This window comes from Chenopodium album, chromosome 10 (genome assembly GCF_948465745.1).
Source record: "Chenopodium album chromosome 10, dcCheAlbu1.1, whole genome shotgun sequence".
In the NCBI taxonomy this organism is placed as follows: Eukaryota; Viridiplantae; Streptophyta; class Magnoliopsida; order Caryophyllales; family Amaranthaceae; genus Chenopodium; species Chenopodium album.
The window spans coordinates 56,629,022-56,648,845 of NC_137843.1; the positions used below are offsets into that span (position 1 = coordinate 56,629,022).

Consider the following 19,824-nt stretch of genomic DNA (forward strand, 5'->3'; position numbering starts at 1 on the left):
TGGTTTACGGTTTGGTTTATAATCTTTGAAAAACCAAACCGTGAACCGTATTTACAAAAAATCCTAAACCAAAACTTATTTTTATAAACCGTAAACCAAACCAAACAACTAAAATATAGTTTGCTTACGATTCATACCAAACTGTGTATAGCGTACAGACTCACCCGGGTGTACCATAAAAATTTTACACTCATCAGATTCTTGGAAATTGTAATATCTATGTGTTTACATACACAGGTTTCTCGTGCAAATGGCTAATGAATCTAAAGATGAGAATGGTGATATAGTCAACAAGGTTGCATATCAACGTAGCTTTCTCGGAAGGTATGTCTACAAAAAATGATGAGCTTCAAATAACACTCATCAGAGTCTACTAGAAAATTTTAATATCTAAATGTGTTTAAATACACAGGTTTCTGGTGCAAATGGCTCATGAATCTGAAGATGTGATTGATGATATTATCGTCAACAAGGTTGCATATGAACGTAGTGGAAGATATGGTTTTATAAAAAAGTATGTCTGCAGACCCTGCTTTCAAATAGCCCCTCAACAAATCCAGAAAATAGAAACAAAACAAGCAAATTGAACGAGGCAAAGATCTATGTTTTGGAACCAAAACAGAAACAAAGCAAGCAAAGATTTAGATACACACAGAAGATTCCATCAACTACCAGCTATCCCCAAAAGATAGTTGGCTTACAGAAAGTGATCAATTCTCTGCTAGAGAAAATAAGTTCAAGTGGAGAGACGGAAAGAATCCTCTACATTGTGGGTATAGCGGGTTCTGGAAAAACCACCGTAGCCATAGAGCTCAGCAATCAACAAGGTATCAAAAAACACTTCGAATCTGTGGTGTGGGCATCAGTATCAGAAAAGAAGGATGCTAAAAGTATATTTCTCGAAATCCTGAGAAAAACCCAAGGGAAGGAAGAAGATGAAAAAAGCAACGTGATCACAGAGGAGTTGGTGAATAAGATATGCAATATCCTGAAAGAGAGGCCATGTCTTATCATTCTAGATGATGTGGAAGATCCAGATAATCTCTCCACCCATTTGTTTCGCATGATCCAAGGCTTGCATGGTAAAAGCAAATTAGTAATTACAACTCGTGCTACTCTCAGTAATCCATACAAGCACGAGTATACTGTTAGATCATCTGAGAATGCAGATTCTCTGGCTGCAAAGTTGACTGCCAAAATGGTCCATGAATCAAGTATCTTTTACAGGCCTGCAAATCATGCCACTGTCTTGCTCCGTGATGAACTTTTTGTTGATTCGAGGGTTATATTACACTTTAATGCTAGGAAATGGGTAACTATAGAGGATGAATGGGATGACAGAAGCATTCTTCTTGCTATCGTACAAGAAGTCGAAGAAAAAGTGATGACAAATACAAGGGAGAGAAACGAAAGTCTAGACGTAGGCCAATTGATTGAAAAGCTTAAGGAGTTCCTAGCAAAACCGCCTAACCTAATTGTACTTGACCAAGTACAAAAGGCAGAAAGTCTAGCACATCGTTTGCATTCCATACTTAATGAAACAAAACATAGAAACAAGATAATAATCATCACCAACAACCTTCCAACAGAGCTTCGATAAAATGAAGACCTTATAACTACAGAGGACTTCCTGGATTATAATCATCTAGTAAGGAGATTAACAGGGGAAGGGGAACAGCCAAGTTTGTTTTCCATCAGAGATTTGGATGGTTCTGGTAGCAACAAAGACCTAGCCAGAGAACTGTATAATCTTTCAATTGTCAAACAAAATTTTGAGGACAACAAGAGTTGGATCACTATACCCAGGAAGTGTGATGCTGAAGCTGCTTTGCAGCTGATCATTAAACAAATGACTGGAAACAATCCCAGCATACAAGAATCTAACAAAGAGAAACTGGTAGATGTATTACTCGGTGCGCTAGAAGAAAAAAAGCACCTGCTTGTTCTAGATGCCATGGGCGAAGACTTGGTATGTGACTTGCTTGCAGCTCTGAGTACCAAAGCTCGCAAAAAGAAAATCTTCCTCCCAAGTAAGATAATAATCACTGTTGGTAATCCTCGAACCTTTAAGCACTCAAATTTAAAATACGCCTTGTATGAGATGCAACCTCTACCTGAAAAGGAAAGTTGGGATTTACTTTGCAGCATAGCTTTCAGTCATGCAAAAAGTAGACCAAGCATGGATCAAATAATTGACCAATTCAATAGAAAATCAAATGGAGAAATGATCAAAAGTAAAATGCTAAATCATTGTAATGGCATACCTTTGGCTATAGTTATTTTGGGAGGGCTTTTAAGAACCAAAGAAACTGTTGAAGAATGGGAAACGGTGAGTACTTCCTTAAATTCAGAAGAAAGACAGTCAGATCAGGCGCTAGAGAACATACTACTGCTCAGTTATCATGATCTTCCTGATGACATAATGCCATGCTTCCTATACTTCAGCCTCTTTCCACCACACTCTGAGATTTCTACTGGACTGCTGATTAGGATGTGGCTATCTGAAGGTCTAGTAACATCAAATTCTCAATCTGGTATACAGCAGACTTTGGAAAATCTGGCAGCACAGTACCTAGAGGAATTAGCTTGCAGGTGCCTCATTCAAGTTGTGAGGAGAAATCATGTTGGAGAAATAAAAACCATCCATTTGCACAACAAGGTTCATCAAGTATCCATCACAAAATCAGCAGTTAGGATTTCTTGATAATTATCCCCACACAAAAGACAAGCCTTTGCTTCAGCCTGCAACCCATTCCAGGGGTGATGTTCCTCAAACCAGAGAAATGCATCTGCGACGGACTGCAATACATCCCGGGTATGAATTGCTTCTTTTTACACAAAATTTACAAGTTAAGCCCTAAATGTATGACAGTTTACAATCCAGACCTCAAAGCACTCTCACTATTACTTGTACAGTTTTAACGTAGCTTTTTTTTTTTCCCTACTTATCCACCAAATAAAAGGGAAAAAAAAATGAAAACTAAAATCTCACTAGGCCAGTATGACTGTCCGACATTCCACATTTGGACATCCAATTTGACTATTCAAAGCAAGACTTTACATAAGACTATCTTTACTTGTGAAAGGCAAAATTAGAAACACTCCTAAGTCCTAATTATATTTACAAGTCAATGTATACAATCTAATGGGATGGTACATATAGATAGAGTGTTTCCAAAACAGCATCTTTCAATACCTGGACAGCCTATTTGTTTTCTAGAAGTTTCCAACTTTGCATTATGTACTTTCAGATGTTTCAGTGCAATATCTTCCAATTTTCCTATTATTTATCTTTTCACCTAACATTAAATATAAGCTATTCCACATTCCCAAACAAAGACAGGTAGGACTAGTTCCAGTCTTTTTCACAAACAAACAGATTCATTGAGTCATAGAATTCTACATCTTAGGAAGTTGAACTATCTATGTATTTCTATATTTTTAATCAAATGAACACTAAAGAAGGATCACTTTGTCAATTCACCCATGTTCGTTCATCACCCAATTATTTGCGTAAACCTAATTTAGCCATTCTTGAAGTGATGGAGGCGAGAGGGAGTACTATTCCTGTAACTTATTGATATTGCTAAGTAGATGAACAAAAATTATTAAATGTTAGCCACTCATATAGAGCACAAAACACTTAATAAAAGATTTGCTCTGTGTGTAGTATTCCTGCAACTAATTGATATTCCAAGTTGGTGATTAAGATCCTTCACAGCTAGCAACTCACATACAGCACAAAGCATTTAAGAAAAGGTTTTTCTCTCTATTCTCCTAATTCTGTTGCTCTGGGCATTTTATTTTCTTTTGAACCTAAACTGACAAGAGCTAATTAAAGATGCAATAGCCATTTACCATTGACATACAGCATGCTATGCTCCTCCTACAACTTCCAATAATACTTTGATCTTCCCCCTACATGATTAAACACCAATCACATGTCATTTCATATTCTTCTGGGAAAAAGTACTCAGCATGACCACTTATCAGTCAAAAATCATCTAAGATATTTTTTTATTAAATTGTTAACATCATGAGAGCAAATTATCAGTCAACATCTTATTATTTTGCAGGAAATTCAATACATATCCAACACAGAGTTGGAACTTAGAACTCTAGTTCAATTTGGGAAACATGGATTATCAGTAAAGCATTATTATTTTCAGCATGATACCTTGTTGACTAGCTTGGAGCCAATACACAAGCATTTCAAGCTACTCAGAGTACTCATTATTTGTGGGATCAGAATAAGAGCTCTTCCAGAACAAGTTGGAGAACTGACATTCCTGACCTACCTAGGATTAAGGGCCACTGGGGTATTGGAACTTCCTAAGACCATTGGGAACTTACGACAATTGATAACCCTGGATTATGTTGGCACTTTAAAGCCTAGTTTTTGCAAACTGCCCAATGTTCTGTGTCATATGACAAGGCTTCGACATGTATATCTACCAGCACATGCAATTTCATCTATGGGAAAACTAGATCTCAGCACTCTACAGAACTTGCAGATATTATGGGGTGTCAGCGGCGGTGATTGGCTAACAGATGATTTGGGTAAAATAAATGCGTCTCTCTTAAAGCTGGGGATAGTAAACATTTCATGCACTAAAGAGTTAGAGGCAGTGGTGAATTGGCTAAACCGAGAGCCCAAACAGCTTCAGGTACTGAAATTGGATTGGCATGGGGCAAGACAACGTAAGCTGCTTTTTCCAGAAAACCTCAAAAACTGTCAAAACCTACACAAACTTGCATTTATTGGAAGACTGAAAGAGGAATATAACTTCACACTCTTACCATCACTAGTCAAGTTGGAATTGTATTTCTCTCATCTCGAAAAATATGATCCAACAGAAAAGCTGGGGCAACTTCCTCTTTTAAAAATTCTTTGTCTATGGAATGCCTACAAAGGGATTCAATGGAATTGTGGTTCAAATATGTTCCTGAAACTCGAGGAGCTTCAAATCTCACACCTGCCAAACTTGGTGCAATGGAGAATTGAAGCAGGTGCAATGCCACATCTGAGGAGACTATCAATATTTAGTTGCCAGAAGTTGTTAGCACTCCCAGAAGGGCTAAGGTACATCAACCTGCAAGAACTGGAGATTCTGGATATGCCAAAGTCATTTAGCAGCAGGCTACATGAAATCAAAGATGAAAATACAGCAGAAGCAAAGTACATTGACATCATTCGAAACATTCCTTGCATCAAAATTGAGGCCAGTTAGGTACTTCAGAGTACGCGACAAACTCTAGCAAATCAATAGTTTGACCCTTCTTAGCACAACAGCAACAGATTATACTGTTTCCATAATATTTGATTAACTCTTTCCCAGTTTGGATTATAAACTTTATAAAAAATTATGTGTATAAAATTTGTTTAGCAAGCTTTATTCTGCAGCTGAAATGCAATACATGGTAAAATTGTAATCAGTTATGTGGCTTTCCTTCCTTGCCCACACACACACAAAATAATTTATTTTTTTTTTTTTTTAAAAAAAAAAAGGAAAGCATGTCTATCAAGCTGACCATGCTGGAAGACACCAGCTGCCACAGAACAGAAAGAAGCAAAGACTCTACAGTAAACATCAACTCTTAGACCCCATTAAATTTATTATGGAAGAAAAGTTCAATAGCCCTGTTAACATTATAATACAGATGAGAGAAGGGAGAGAATAATATAAACTTGTATTCAATCCATTGAAAAACGAATTACATAGCAACACATACATAGTGCAAACTAAGCTGGGAAGGAGCATGATCCCATGATTAAGATCATGCCTAAAATTAACCCACTACTCTTGCGGCTCCACAAACACAAACTAATCACTTAGGAGCATGTTCCTATACATAAATTAGAATTTAAATAACCACTAACAATTTGGAGAAAATATTCCAACACACCCCCCTTGCTTAAAATTTGGGTTACAATGATTGTTTGATCTCGATGGAAATTGCTATTGTTGTGACAACAACACGATTTTCTTTCTTTCAATATTTTGACATATTTCTTGTCAAATTTTACATCATTTTGTGATGCACATCTCATCACTCACACAATTTTGCTGGTGCACACCACCAATGTCATACTTTCGGAAAACTTCTCTCCGCACAACTGCACTTGTTGCACATATCTACAACATTTTTTTTGGAATTTGTGAGGCACTTATCTTCACCATAATTCTCATAATCATCACGTCCTTTTTTTTATCAACCATTATTGCCATGATGGCTTTTCCTTCATTTTTTCACTCATAAAATAGAATATGGCTTGCCTTGGCTTATTTCCTATCCTATCTCTCTCTTGATTTAACCCAACGCTGATACCATAAATCCAAGCCCCAATAACAGCCATAAATTCACACCTCCAATGCAACTTTATTGCATTCTCCTCTTTAACTAATCCAACTTGCCTGTATATAACCCATCAAATACACACAGCACAAAAACCAGGAGGTCTACACCGTAAAGCAGAAGCTACTTCATAATAGAGAATGAGAAGAGGATAAGACACTACACCTTTCTAACACATGATACAAACATTAGGAGATAAGGCCACCGCACTCAAACTTATCAAAATCTTCATTGCCTTAGAATAAATTTTTGAACTGAACAAATACTGATAAATCACTTGAAAGCTTTCAAGATGCGCAGAAAGGAGAAAGAGTAAAATTTATTTTATCAGCATTCCCAATTGCTGAAAGGTCCTCAAACCTATGTAGGAACTAAATCCAGCTGCAAGTGGAAGAAAGCATGTTGACAACAAATGAAGTCAGAGAGGAAGGGGGGACAAGGCAGAAACCTGTAAGAGGCACACAGATCATGATTCCATCTAGCATTCAATCAGAACACTAGTCAAATTCTTCAGCTTCTCAATCTCCTCCACCCGTGCAATTCCAGGATCAACATAGCACAGCTAGAGAAATAAAAATTACATCAAAAGATAGATCAAATCATCAAGTGGATAACTCAAACAAAGAAGCACTTGATTTGCTTATACCTGATACTGAGGCTTCCTCAAAGTATGAAGACCTCTTTTCAGAAATTTTTGCCATCCACAATTTTCTTTCAACGACTTCTCCAGAGCTTCCGTTTTCTGCAAAAAAAATACTGCATTTTGTTACAATAAATATCACAAGGTAAATAATGTCCTTAAGCAGATCTAGAAAGCTGATGAAATTTTTTTAACTTATAACGCACAGAATAAATCAATTAAGTATGGTTAATAAGAAAAATAGTAAGGAAAAGATTACAGGTCTTACATATTTTTTCACTTCATAATGAAGCTGTATCTTGTAAAATCCAGTGTCTTAAAAGTGAATTCGAACAAAGTAAAGTGCATTTTAAAATTGTGTCATCCATAAATTAAGCACTTGTAATGAACTGATCTAAGTAGAGGGACATTATGGGGGATAGTCTAATATTATTTTATTAATAGTCATCAGATTTAGTATAAATAGAAAGAGAGATGCCACCTAATCACATGAGACAAAAGCCCAGTCTAGAATCATCCCAGAGATCGAAACCATGTACATATAGAGAAAGTTAATAAAGGATTAAGCAGGTAGTAGGGATGAGAGTTTTAGGAGACTTGTGACCTAAAGTCACTACCACCAATCACTAACTTGAAGAGTGGTAGCCTAAAGCTACAAGTCTATAAAAAGCTATAATCTTTAAAGTCAAAGAATCAATCTTTTCTCTTGATTTTCCTGTTGTTTTGTGTGAGCAAATTAGTACTAATCAGAATCCATAACGTTTGTGTAAGCACATTAGTAGTGATCTGAATCCATAACAGCACTTGGATTAGTGGAGATGAAACCTTCAAGATAAGGAAGAAGAGAGATTTCAGATTTTAATCTATTAAACCACCACAAAGTCAAATAAGCAATGGAAAAGACCAGTTGTGCAGTTATGCATATGCCATGAAATACGCGGAAAATGAAGAGAGTGAAGACAAAAATGAGGGAGCGAAATGGCAAAGATTGAGTCTAGAATGTAATAGATTGAACTTCCACAACAAGAGAGACTCATAAATCTGTTATAGACTGATTTTCTGACTATAAATATTGAGTGAATCCTAAGGATTAATAAAGATAAAAGCTTGATAATTTGATAGATAAAAGCTTGATAATTTGATAGATAAAAGCTTACAAAGGTAGTAGGTTTAGCCTACAACTCTCCTATTAGCAACTTGAGGTTGCAACTCTCTATTTCCAAAAACCCAATTCATGCCTACTTTCTTCTTTCTACTCTCTCTCTATTTATACTAAGGCAAAACTACTAACCTAATAATACTAAACTTCCTAAAGTGCCCCTTCTAAAGATTGGTCTATTACAAAATCCCAAACATACTTGGAAGTACAGCCAATCCCAAACCAACACATGCATGAAGTTACCCTCATCTAATCCAATCCATAAGAAAACTCGGTTGAAAGGATTGGGATCTTGAGTTTTGGTCAAAAAACACTAAGCAACACAAGCTTAATCCTTGACAACGCCAAAAATAAACAAGCACAAGCCTATGTAACTTTATAAATTTCAAAGCAACAAAATTTTATCAACTCATAAGAATGTTTTATAAGCTAAATAAGTAAATAATTAGCCTAAAATCATGTTAATCAAAACATAATACAAATATACAACTAGGAAAACTAATCCTAGCTTAGTAGCTTGTAAGGATATGATTTTGCAAATATGATTTTTAATGCTAATCTATCTTCTAATAACCGAATTAGACATGAAGATCGGAATGGACAGAAACGAAAAGTGTGACAATTACTTTAAGGAGGGAGTAACAATTTTATCAAAGCCTTCACATTTTAGTGTAAAATTTTCAGCATTACTCTTTCTGAGGACAACAAATTCAAAAGTGAAAATTTTGGCTTATTGATCATTTCAACCTTTTAGAAATTGTAAACGGAGAGATTGGAGGCTGTGTGCATTGAGACTTGGAATAAGATAGTTTATTGGCAACCAGTGCAGCAAGTTTATGTCTACTTCTCAAAAGTAGAGTGGTGATATTCATGTCTCTGAAAATAACACACTTAAATAATAATTGGACGAATTATTTCATGTCATGGAGATGAAAACATAACAGTAAGCCATATGACAATTTTATGTTCACTAGATTGTTGTGCATGAAACCATTATAATATTAAAAACAGTGATATGCTGGTTTTAATTTTTAGATGAGTGCGAATTTCTTGGTGACTAAAATTCAGAATCTTGGTTTAAAGCACAATAATTTTGTCTCTTTCAGGTACTCTTGATGTTCTTGAGTACCTTACAATCTTAAAATTAGTGTGGATTCTGATTTTAGAGGTGTTGGGCTTGCGGCAAAGGGTATGAGAGTTGGGCCCATTGATGAAGTAGTAGGAATTTCCAGCTATGGAGTAACGTTCTTGTGATAGTGCTAAATGTTATGGATGCAACAGCCTACCAAGAGTTAAGGCAAATTTTTAGTTTCATTTTGGTTTACAGGGATGTTTTGGAATGGAGTTTGGAGTTCAGAGTGCGCAGACTTAAGCATGCTGATTCACAAATTCTGAGTTCCATTGATTACCCATTGTGCTTTAGAATTATGTTCAAAATATTGAGTATGAGATAAAGTCCATGTTCAGGGCTTGTGAAGAGGAAAGAGAGTGCAATCAAACCATCTAAACAATTATGGGTTGTTAACTGGCCACTAAATGCAGATAAAAAGATTACGCAAGCTTAAAAACTAAGGAATATACTTACATGAGCAGGATCTAATACCAATAAGTTGTACTGTTGCTGCCCATTCTTTCGATGCTTGGCTTGAATCCCAATAATGGTCCTTGAATGGCCCTGATGCTGAAAATATAACGGCCTATTCAAAGTAGCACATGAATTAATCAAAGACATGAATAATGAAGAAAAAAAAAAAGAAGAGCAGAGATAGAAGGCAGATATAGGGTGAAGACTTGATAATTCCATAACTTACTTATCAGAATAGTCAAACTAGACACTTACATTTTATTCGTAACAACAACCCCACGTCTTCGCGATTCCTTTGGCTTTTGTTCAGAAAAGTAACTCCAAACCCAATCAATCAAAGCTTGATAGCCCTTACTATTCTGTGTAGAGCCATCACCAAACTTAGCAGGACCTTCCTTAGCGTCAACATCCCTTCTGGCAACAAATCTATCCATAGGTCCATGAACTCGCCCTACATCCCTCTTATTACCCTTGCCATCAAAATCAACTATCTTCGTACGAAGACCAAAAAAACATAAGAGTGCCGCACACTCTGTTGTCCCAATCCATTTCTTTGATCCATAAATTTCCCCCTTGAAAAATTTTGAGCCAACAATGTCAAAACCCCTCTGCCAGGCAACTTCAAGCCATCTTTGAAGTGAACCGATTTCTGGCACATATTCTGAACCTCCAAATAAAACCTTTCTTGCTTCTGGTCTTTCCATAAGTAAGTGCGAGCTAACCATTTGTATATTGCGCCATCCACAACCCCATCCCATATCCTCTGATCTAGTGCTTTGAAAATGATCAACATACCCTGAGAGTATACTTGTAGAGTTTTCAAGTTCCAAGCAATTTTTTAGTAAGGTCATTAGTCCTGATTCAACCTTATAAAAGATTGCCTTACTCTGTAAGCTTATAATACAGCAAATCTGTTCATCAATATCTTTTGGTTCATTCTTTCTACTTCCACTCCTTAGATCCCTGGATGTACTACTCTCTGGAACCTCTTCAAATACTGACTCGGGATCAAAATCCAAACAGAAGCTTCTATCCTGCAAATCCATCTAAAATAAGTATCGTCTTGCAGACACGTATTATGAACACATAATAAGTATTTACACAATTAAGACAGCACATTCAGAAGGAATCTTATATAAATTCGTGAGATTAATACCTGCCACTTTTTCTTCTTTTTCTTTGAGGGGCGGGAAAGGTGACAATGGAAAATTTAATCTTCGACAGCTTAGGGAATCACAATAATCATAAGAGTTCATCCAATATTCAAAATAACAGCATTAAATAAGTCCACGCAAGCATATCCTCATTTTGTTAAAACCATAACTCTAATTTACTCCATCTTTTACTCCTACAGTCCTGTGCATTTATCGAGTCACTTAGTGTGTTTCAATTCAAGTCAGGCTATATCAAGAAAAATGAAATTTTATAAGAGGCCCACCCTGGGTATGTGATATTATTGTAGGTACATAAAACAATCGACATTTTCAACCCAACTAAAGAGAAAACCCGACCTAAGAGGCTTGTATCACTAAGCATTCTGATATTAATTCAAGCTACAAAGTTTCGGCACAATATATCTATATATGCACACCCCCTCCTAACATATCATAAAACCCAGGCTCATAAAAGCAATCACGCCTGTCAAATCCATGCATTACCCAACATAATCAACTCCATTTTCAGCTGCTCTAATAAATTTCATAAATCAAACAACATAAATAGCAAATAAAACAACCCAACTGATTCAAAAGTACAGAAATACCCACAATTTGAGGTGGGCTTGGAGGAGCAAGTGCAATTTGCTGAGCTAGTTCCATATCCTTGGCAAATTCATCATCCTCCAAGTGATTGTTCACATGCCTGCACCATATTCATTCTCACTTCAAATTTCACTAAATTTAACACCCACAAAATCAAAGTCTACCAAACAATATTCGAATATTGAAGAAATATACTCCCTTTATCCGAAATTAATGGTCGCGTTGATAGTGTAATTTAAGCTAACAATAAGACAACTAAATCCAGAAAGAAAGATCACTATACAAATAAAATCAGAAATAAATCATACCATTCAATTTCATTAATGGGTATCGGATTTTCACAAATGGGGCAGCAAGAATAATTCATTTTCGCTGTATTTGCTTCTCCTACAAAAAGAAAAAGAAAAAAAAGGAAATTAATATATAATTTAAATAATTTAAATATGTAAATTCACGAGAAAGTATGATTCTGAAACATGGGAGCAAATTAAGTTTTGGGATGAAGTGATGAACCTTGAATTTGAAAAGTGTAAATGCTGCAAGCAGGGACGGTGGAATTGTAGAAAGCTGAACGACAAAAAAGGGTTTTATATTTGAATTTTTGAATTTTTTTTTTTTTTTTTTTTTTTTTTTGGGTTTACAAAAGAGTGAAAGACCCTTTTTCTATGAAAGATTGAAAGTAGTATGACAAATTACAATATTAAATTAGCTAGAAAGTTTACAAAAATAAAATAAAAAATAAAAAAATTAAAATTTGGAAAAAAAAATCAAAATTTGGGATAAGTAATATGGATTCATGATGTTTATTAGTCAGATAATCAACAATTTTATGTAGTGGCGGATCACGTGTAGACATGGTTAAGTAAGTGTCTTGTTATCTTATAGAACAATTACAAAGAAGTGTGCACAATAATGCTTAGGATGTTCACTAGGTCATTGTCAGTCCTTGTCCATGCAGGGTTAGTATCAACTAGAGGTGTCAATTCGGATGACCAGATCAGGTTTAATGAGGTCGGGTCGGGTCGAGTCAAATTTTAAAGTTGAGTCATGCTAAATTATTGTGTCAACGCGAGTCCAAATCTTTTCGGATATTTTTTCGGATCGGTTTCGGGACAGATCGGGTATAGTTTTGACACCTCTAGTATGAACTACAATGTAGAGTGCTTTTCTATAGTTTCACGTGTTTACCATCTTTTTTGTGCCCTTTTTTTGTACAATTATTAATATTTCCTAATCTATTTCTTTTATTAATTTGTACTCTGTATTGTCATTTAAAGATCATAAAGTATTGGGTGATTCTATTGAGTCCACCCCCTAGTATGTAGATTGTTTTATGGCCTTGTTTATTTCCTCTTTCCTTTTGCTTCCCCATCACAAAGTTGAATAGGGAATTCACTTCCCTTCTCTTTTTTTCTGGAATTCTCTGTTTCCGAGTAAAAATAGATTGGACATCTCTCTCTTTTTTTTTTTTATTCATGTTTCTCCCAAACCAAAAATGAATTTCTCAAACCAAAAAATATTTCTCCCAAGAAAAAAAGAATTTTTAATAGATGGAATTTATAACGACAGGACAATCGCACTCCTTTCCACTTCTTGTAAAACCTTTAGGTATTTTAGCACAAATTAGGTAAATGACCTTGTTTCTTAAGCTTGTAAGTCCCCCATTTTTAAGTATTTGTTTTACATGGAAATCTAATAATAACAATTTTAGCAAGTTTTTAAGGAACTAATTGATTACTTTATCTATATTACCTTGTTGATAATCCAAAGACGAAGAGATAAAACGATTTTTTTTTAAAAAAAAAATATGTTAAACAAGTCATTTTCCAACCACAACAAAACTAACATTTTCTAAGACTTATTTACTTGCAACGAGGATAACAAATTTCAAAGCATAAGACTATGTTCAAAGTTTGATCTGATCTGTACTAATTTCTTAATTTGATTAAACTTTGAACTTATACTAGGGGAGCAGACACGCGCGTTGCGCGCGATATAATTGATGTTTATGGTCGAGTTGTAATAGCTTCGAGTTGGGAAAAATAGTCATGTGAGATCTTATTAGATTCATCTCGATGTGTATATATATATATATATATATATATATATATATATATATATATATATATATATATATATATATATATATATATATATATATATATATATATATATATATATATATATATATATATATGTGTGTGTGTGTGTGTGTGTGTGTGTGTGTTTGTGTGTGTGTGTTTTAAATATTTAATCTTTAGATTTTTTACATGTCTATAATTTGAGATACAAGAGATTGAAATTATGTATGGACAAACGTGAAAGTTAAAATGTTGCAATTAAAAGCTAATGGAGAAAGTTTCAAAAGAAAAATGTCTAATTAGGTGATGAGGTAATTAAATTCGGTGGGTTTGTGTGTGTGTGTGTTTTTATGAAAATACTAACAAAGTGGAATCTATCCAGTCTATTCCCCTATCTCTTGAAGAGGACTATTATCAGGTTAAATAGTTTTGCCTTCTAACGTTAGAAGAAAAATAACTTTGGGCGTTGGAAGTTAGAAGGGAAGGAAGACTAAAGAAGCTAAGAGAAATAAATGCGGGAAGCATAAGAATTAATATGACATAAATGAGTATATGGGTAAATAAACATTTTTAGGGGTAAAAAAGTCATCACACTATTCATAAGAATTATTTTGAACTTTTTATAAGGTAGGATGTACAAGAATTTTTATTTAAGGAAAAAAAAATAACAGAGATGTCATTAAATTCATATCACGTGTACTTTTTAAGATAAATTTTTTTTAAAAAAAAATATTATAATGATATATTAGCATAAGAAAATGCAAATAAAAATTATGATCGGGTATATTTGATCATTTCTAAAATAAGTTATACTCATATAATTCAAACCGAACAAAGCCTGAATTAAAGTAAATATATCATTAGCATAAGAAAATGCAAATAAAAATAATGATCGGGTATATTTGATCATTTCTAAAATAAGTTATACTCGTATAATTCAAACCGAACAACGCCTGAATTAGAGTAAATATCAAGTCTAACTAAACTAGATTCAATCCAAAGTCAATTCAAATTCGATTGACAATTATAAATACTATAGGATAAATTAGATACGGAATAATTTCAAATGAATAAAACACATTCTATAAAGTAATTGTTGATGACCATACACAGGCGCTACTTTGGTTTTTCAAACACATTATTATTACGTCAAAAATAATAGCTTCCAATCCAAACCCAATCATACATCGTTTGCTCTTTTATTCTCAAACCTCATTTCATAGATCAAACTCTTCTTCTATGACTTCCACTCATCTCTACATACTTGTGCAATTTGCCAACAACCCATTTTCTTGATTTCCCAGAATTACACTTCCCATTTTTTAGATTCTCAAAAAATTATTAATTTCCCTTTTTTTAAATACACACTTCACGCAATCATTTCTATTAATTCACGTCTTCTTTCTGACTAATTCACCCTAAATTCAAGTAAGTTCTTTCTTAATCGCTTGTTATTTTGTTGTTTTATTGAGTTGATTTTATGTTGTTTAATTTGATTGAATTGAAAGTGACCTTGCCCATGTTCTTGTTAATTTGGAATTCATGATTTTTTTTGTTTGTTGATTTATGGTTGATCAGGGTTTTTGATGCATTTAGTCAACTTGTTATGTGATTTCTGCTGAAGATTGTTCATGCCCATCTCAAAATTTTCATGAAATTTCTTAATCAAGTTCACTAATTATTCTGGGGTTTTTTGGGTAGCAATTGATTTTGCTATTTGATGTTAATACTGCTGATAAAGTTGTTCCTTGGAGTGATTTAGTAATGCCCAATTGTTTTTCGGGGCGCAAAATTTGATTTCGGATGTGTTTTGGTCCTCCCTTTCGTGGCAAAATTGGGGCTCTAATTGCATTTTGGTCTGAGCTTGATGATCAGAATCTCGAAATTTTTAGGATTCGTATTGTGGGATTCGATTTCTTAGGTTACAGTATTTGGTGCTTTGTTATCGTGGTTGAGTTCATTGAGCTGAAGGGCGGTATATTGCATTGTGTTACACCCAAAACAACCCTTGCAGATTCTGAAAATCATGGATTTCCAAGTGAGTTCTTCGTCGGAGCATGGAAGATTGGAGCAGATTATTTCCCAATTTCTTCTGAAGGCCTTGCAAGTAATTCTAGAATCCAGGATTCCGTCGCTTAAAACCCAAGATCATAGTGGGGACTTGTCTAATTCGAAACCAAAAAAGACTGATAAATGGTTCAATTTAGCGTTAGGGGACCGCCCTGCAGCTCTGGAAAAGTTGCAGTCTTGGCATAGGAATCTGATGGATCCAATGGTAATTGATGTAATTGTTATTCGTCGAGGACTGGATGGTTCGTCTGGTAATGATTATAACTACGAACAGGTATTTGAAGAGGGAGCAGTTGAGACAGTTATTGAGAGATGGGTAGTTCAGTATGAAAATCATAAGACAATGCCGGTACAGACTAGAGATGTTACATCATTGTATAAGAAAATGTACCAGAAATCAATCATACTTTTCCGCTCTCTCTGCTCAATGATGAGGCATTTGCCTGCTTATAGGATATTTAGGAACCTTAGTTCCTCGAGCCAACCTTCTGATATTGATGTTATATATAAGGTATCTTCTTTCAGCGACCCCTTCTCTAGGGAAGAGGAACAAATGATGAAGCAATATATTTTCAACCCAGTGGAGGCTGTAAATGGTAGGCTTAGTTGTTCTGTAAATTATAGATCAGATTTGTCAGAATTTAGTCTTGAAACTTCAACATCATTTCCGCCTGTAATTATTTCTGATTATGTTGGTAGTCCTGCCATTGATCCCATGAGAGCCTTTCCATCCGTAGAGAAAGTTTCTCATCCTATCTCATTCTCTTTAAAGGGAGCTAGAAATGCATGTCCAATGCCAAGTCAACGTCCTCATAGTTGGTCTAGCGGCATCCATTCAAATGCTGTTCACATACAAAATTACCCCCTTACTGGATCTCCACCTGCACATCGTTTCTCAAATGATGATCCATCTTTGCCAACATATATGCAAGGCCAAAGAGTGCAGAATTATAGGATGCTTGGAGGACATCACAAAACTAACAGTTATGATGAATCTCTTTCACCTCCATTCTCTCCATCTTCATCTCCATCTCCCCCAGCATACCTCTTTAGATATAGTCCTACCCAGTCCCGGCTAAGGCCGGAGTCAGCACCTGTAACTATTCCACATCCTATGCTGAACAGAAGTCCTGCATACCTTTCTCCTAATTTGTCTGATCCAAGTAGAATGAACCTCCCTCCTTTCTCTCCAAGGAGTACTAAACCGGAACCTTCACCACATGGGTCTCCATCTCCATCAGGAAACAGGTTGTCCAAAAAATTAGATGCATTACAGCCTGGAGAGCTGTATTCTGGGACTGGGAATCTCTCTTTTGGATCAAAGGTACTCTTTCAGATTTTTGCTGGAAACAAGGATTTTCAAGTTTTACAAAATTTAGATGGGTAATTTTTAAATGTCTTTTGAGATCGACTGCATTTGTTTTCAGTTAACTAGAGATAGCAAAGATGAATCTGGGCGGTTCTCTGGATTGTATTCCTCTAGCAGCTCACCACGTAAGGCATATTCAAGAAGCTCAAGTAAATCTTTCCAGGATGAGTTGGGTGTATATGACTTTTCATTACCATTTGATGTTGATGATGTCGATACATCAGATTCCCAGGCTAGGTACTTCCCTTTTTACTTGCATTCTATTTGAAGTATCGCATGGATCTTTATGTATTGTTGTTTCATATTACACTGTTTGACTAAGGATAAGGTTGTGTTACTTGTGTACATCTAAACTTCCCCAAACCGTACCTCTATAGTATTGCACTTGAGTTGTAGTCATCATTGCCATCACTGGTTGTTATATTATTCAATTCATATGAGTGATTTGCTCACATTGTTGCTTATGGGTATGAATGTAAAAAGTGATAATCATAATGTGCTTTATGTTATAGAAAATTGACCCCGTGATACCACTACAACTCTACAAGGTTTTCATCTTTTCTATCTTACTATAGTTATTGAACAATTCCTCATCAAAACATAGTTAAGTTCCCTTGTCAAAACATAATCACCTGAGTCTTCCTAGCTCTTGTAGTGCTTTTAAACAATTTAATCCTTATTAATAATTTGAGGAAAGCCATAGGGATAAGTGATTGTATGCATGTACCACATCCCCTAACTAGACTTGATATTGCAAGTACCATAAACATTAAATAAGGTAGTTGTTTCTAAAGAGGAGAGCTTGTGTATCACAATCCAAGTGTTTTAGCACTAGCATTGCGGGGCGCTCTTGCCTATCTATCGGCAAGGGTGTCAACCTTGTTCGGAAAAGGGGTTGTGTGCACATAGTGACACAAACAAGCTGTAGGGACATTGAATACTCTCCCACTGAACACCATATTGTAAATATCATCATAATTGGATCTTAAGCCTTGAAAGCCTTAAGAGAAGTCCTAGGAATCATTAAATAAAGGATATACATAGACTTGAAGGCTGGATTCTGACAATTTGGCTGGATTTGTGTTGGTATATGTTTCTTACTCTCGCATATCATATCTCATAGCTATATTATAATGGTGACACTCTCGTGTAAAATCCCCTATTAGTCTTGTGGAATACCATATTTGATGCATCATGGTAGAGTTTGTATTGAGATCATTCAAGAAAATACAAGTGCTGGAAGTTGGTTTAGTGGGAGGCGTAAAATCTTTTTTGTGTGATACTGCATGATTTTTCTCAAAAGAAGAGTCCAATTTAGCCTGTAACATGTACAGCAATGGCTTCAAGATGACATAATATGCTTCTTTTTTTTGTAATAGCAACATAAATTTGTTTCAGTATTTATTTTCTTAATTCCTGAAACCTTATGCTTCTTATGTTTGTTGCTGCAGTCAGAGTATTGAACCAAAGAAAGGATCGGAATTCAATTCTGCATTGTCATTTGGTCGTAAGTCACAAGATGCTGCGGTGGGTGCTCTTGTTCACATGCTTAGGACAGCCCCACCACTACGTCAAGATTCAAGTAGCTATTCAGCCAGCTCTCAGAGCACCCAACAAGGGGGCAGCTTTGGAACTGCTTCTGGATTTTTCATGGCACGCGATGCCCTCGAAGAGCTTAAGAGTTACAGGGAAATGAAAGACCTGCTCCTCTCTAAGAGTGGAAACCGAGTGGTTAATAGAGAAGACCTTCAAGCTCCGCCCTTGGATATTAAAGGGAGGAAACTATAGATTTATCATCAACATCTTTGATACGTATAGGGTTATTGATCATATACACTGCAATAGAAATTAACAAGAATGAAGATGTTGGAAAATCTAACATTACTTGTACATAGTTGGAAACTTAATTGTGACTTCATCATTGTTGAGTTTAGTTACTTACAAATCAGGTGTATTTGCATAATGTATCTAAACCTATTTGGCTGACTTTTTTGCCAAATTTCTTGTTATCATATGTTCAACGCTGATATATATACTTTTTTAGTAAGATATTTTGCTTGGGGAAAGTTATGATTTTTTTGGGAATGCAATAGCATGGATTAGTTAGATGTTATATGCTCACTATTTTTCCATAGTAGAGTTGTTACCCAACATTTTAGGCAACTAGCATTAGATGAGACGTAGAAAATACCTTTAAAATGTAGTACAATTACTAGTACTCCGTCAGATTTTATCATCGAAACAACTGCATCTTTGTTAAAGTCCCAAGTACAGAGTATATAATGTATATATTTTCATTTTCTATAATTTAATATGAGCTCAACAAGCGAAAAAAGTAGAGTACTCTAATAATAATACAGAGTACTAAACAATAATAATAATAATAATAATATTCGTATGTACTGTATAATATTGGCACGACTGTTTTAGATCATCATCTTGTGGATGTCCCCCAAAAAACGTGCATCATTCACTGCCATTAAGATGAGGCGTGAAAGGCTGAAAAGCTTATGTCAACTAAAGTTGTGTATGATTGAACAGTTTTTATACCAATTACTGAAGGTATAGAGTAGATCAGATTCAACTCTTTCTACTCCGTAATAGGGAAGGAGGGTTGGAGCCGTTGGTCACCCTCACTGCTAGGCTAGACTGCTAGAGGCACAGGTCGATTCTCTCATTAGACACACTTTTAGGTTACGTCTAAGACGATTGTACAACAAACAAACAAACAAACAAAAAACATTGGGTTATTTGCTAGGGAATAATCAAATTATGTGTAAATTTTATTCAATGGATTCATTTT

At 35.2% G+C, this 19,824-nt stretch overlaps 3 protein-coding genes across 3 annotated transcripts; 2 read left to right on the forward strand and 1 right to left on the reverse strand.

Moving 5' to 3' along the window:
* The first annotated feature begins 3,449 nt into the window (after positions 1-3,449).
* On the forward strand, positions 3,450-5,231 carry LOC145565479 (putative disease resistance RPP8-like protein 2). Its single transcript, XM_081625466.1, has 2 exons — positions 3,450-3,569; positions 4,077-5,231. Exons 1-2 carry the CDS (start codon positions 3,450-3,452, stop codon positions 5,229-5,231), a joined length of 1,275 nt encoding a protein of 424 aa, XP_081481592.1.
* Positions 5,232-5,631: 400 nt separating this feature from the next.
* Positions 5,632-12,091, reverse strand: LOC145562625 (ubiquitin carboxyl-terminal hydrolase mug105-like). Its single transcript, XM_081622971.1, has 7 exons — positions 12,015-12,091; positions 11,810-11,888; positions 11,508-11,601; positions 9,997-10,775; positions 9,742-9,853; positions 7,004-7,099; positions 5,632-6,919 (listed from the first exon to the last, which is right to left on the reverse strand). The coding sequence occupies exons 2-7, from the start codon at positions 11,866-11,868 to the stop codon at positions 6,836-6,838; spliced, it is 1,224 nt and encodes a 407-aa protein (XP_081479097.1). The 5' UTR covers positions 11,869-11,888; positions 12,015-12,091; the 3' UTR covers positions 5,632-6,835.
* Positions 12,092-14,740: 2,649 nt separating this feature from the next.
* On the forward strand, positions 14,741-19,068 carry LOC145564244 (autophagy-related protein 13a-like). Its single transcript, XM_081624570.1, has 4 exons — positions 14,741-15,010; positions 15,161-16,976; positions 17,080-17,258; positions 18,473-19,068. Exons 2-4 carry the CDS (start codon positions 15,609-15,611, stop codon positions 18,807-18,809), a joined length of 1,884 nt encoding a protein of 627 aa, XP_081480696.1. The 5' UTR covers positions 14,741-15,010; positions 15,161-15,608; the 3' UTR covers positions 18,810-19,068.
* The last annotated feature ends 756 nt before the right edge of the window (positions 19,069-19,824 follow it).

Bases quoted from the DNA above. Each gene is read 5' to 3' on its own strand.
- LOC145562625 (XM_081622971.1), bottom strand. From the start codon at position 11,868: ATGAATTATTCTTGCTGCCCCATTTGTGAAAATCCGATACCCATTAAT. The intron at 11,602-11,809 runs GTATGATTTATT...AATATGGTGCAG, and splicing joins CCCATTAATGAAATTGAATG to GCATGTGAACAATCACTTGG. The intron at 10,776-11,507 runs GTGGGTATTTCT...ATGGATTTGCAG, and splicing joins CTCCAAGCCCACCTCAAATT to GATAGAAGCTTCTGTTTGGA.
- LOC145564244 (XM_081624570.1), top strand. From the start codon at position 15,609: ATGGATTTCCAAGTGAGTTCTTCGTCGGAGCATGGAAGATTGGAGCAG. The intron at 16,977-17,079 runs GTACTCTTTCAG...ATTTGTTTTCAG, and splicing joins ATCTCTCTTTTGGATCAAAG to TTAACTAGAGATAGCAAAGA. The intron at 17,259-18,472 runs GTACTTCCCTTT...TTGTTGCTGCAG, and splicing joins ACATCAGATTCCCAGGCTAG to TCAGAGTATTGAACCAAAGA.
- LOC145565479 (XM_081625466.1), top strand. From the start codon at position 3,450: ATGAACACTAAAGAAGGATCACTTTGTCAATTCACCCATGTTCGTTCA. The intron at 3,570-4,076 runs GTAACTTATTGA...ATTATTTTGCAG, and splicing joins CGAGAGGGAGTACTATTCCT to GAAATTCAATACATATCCAA.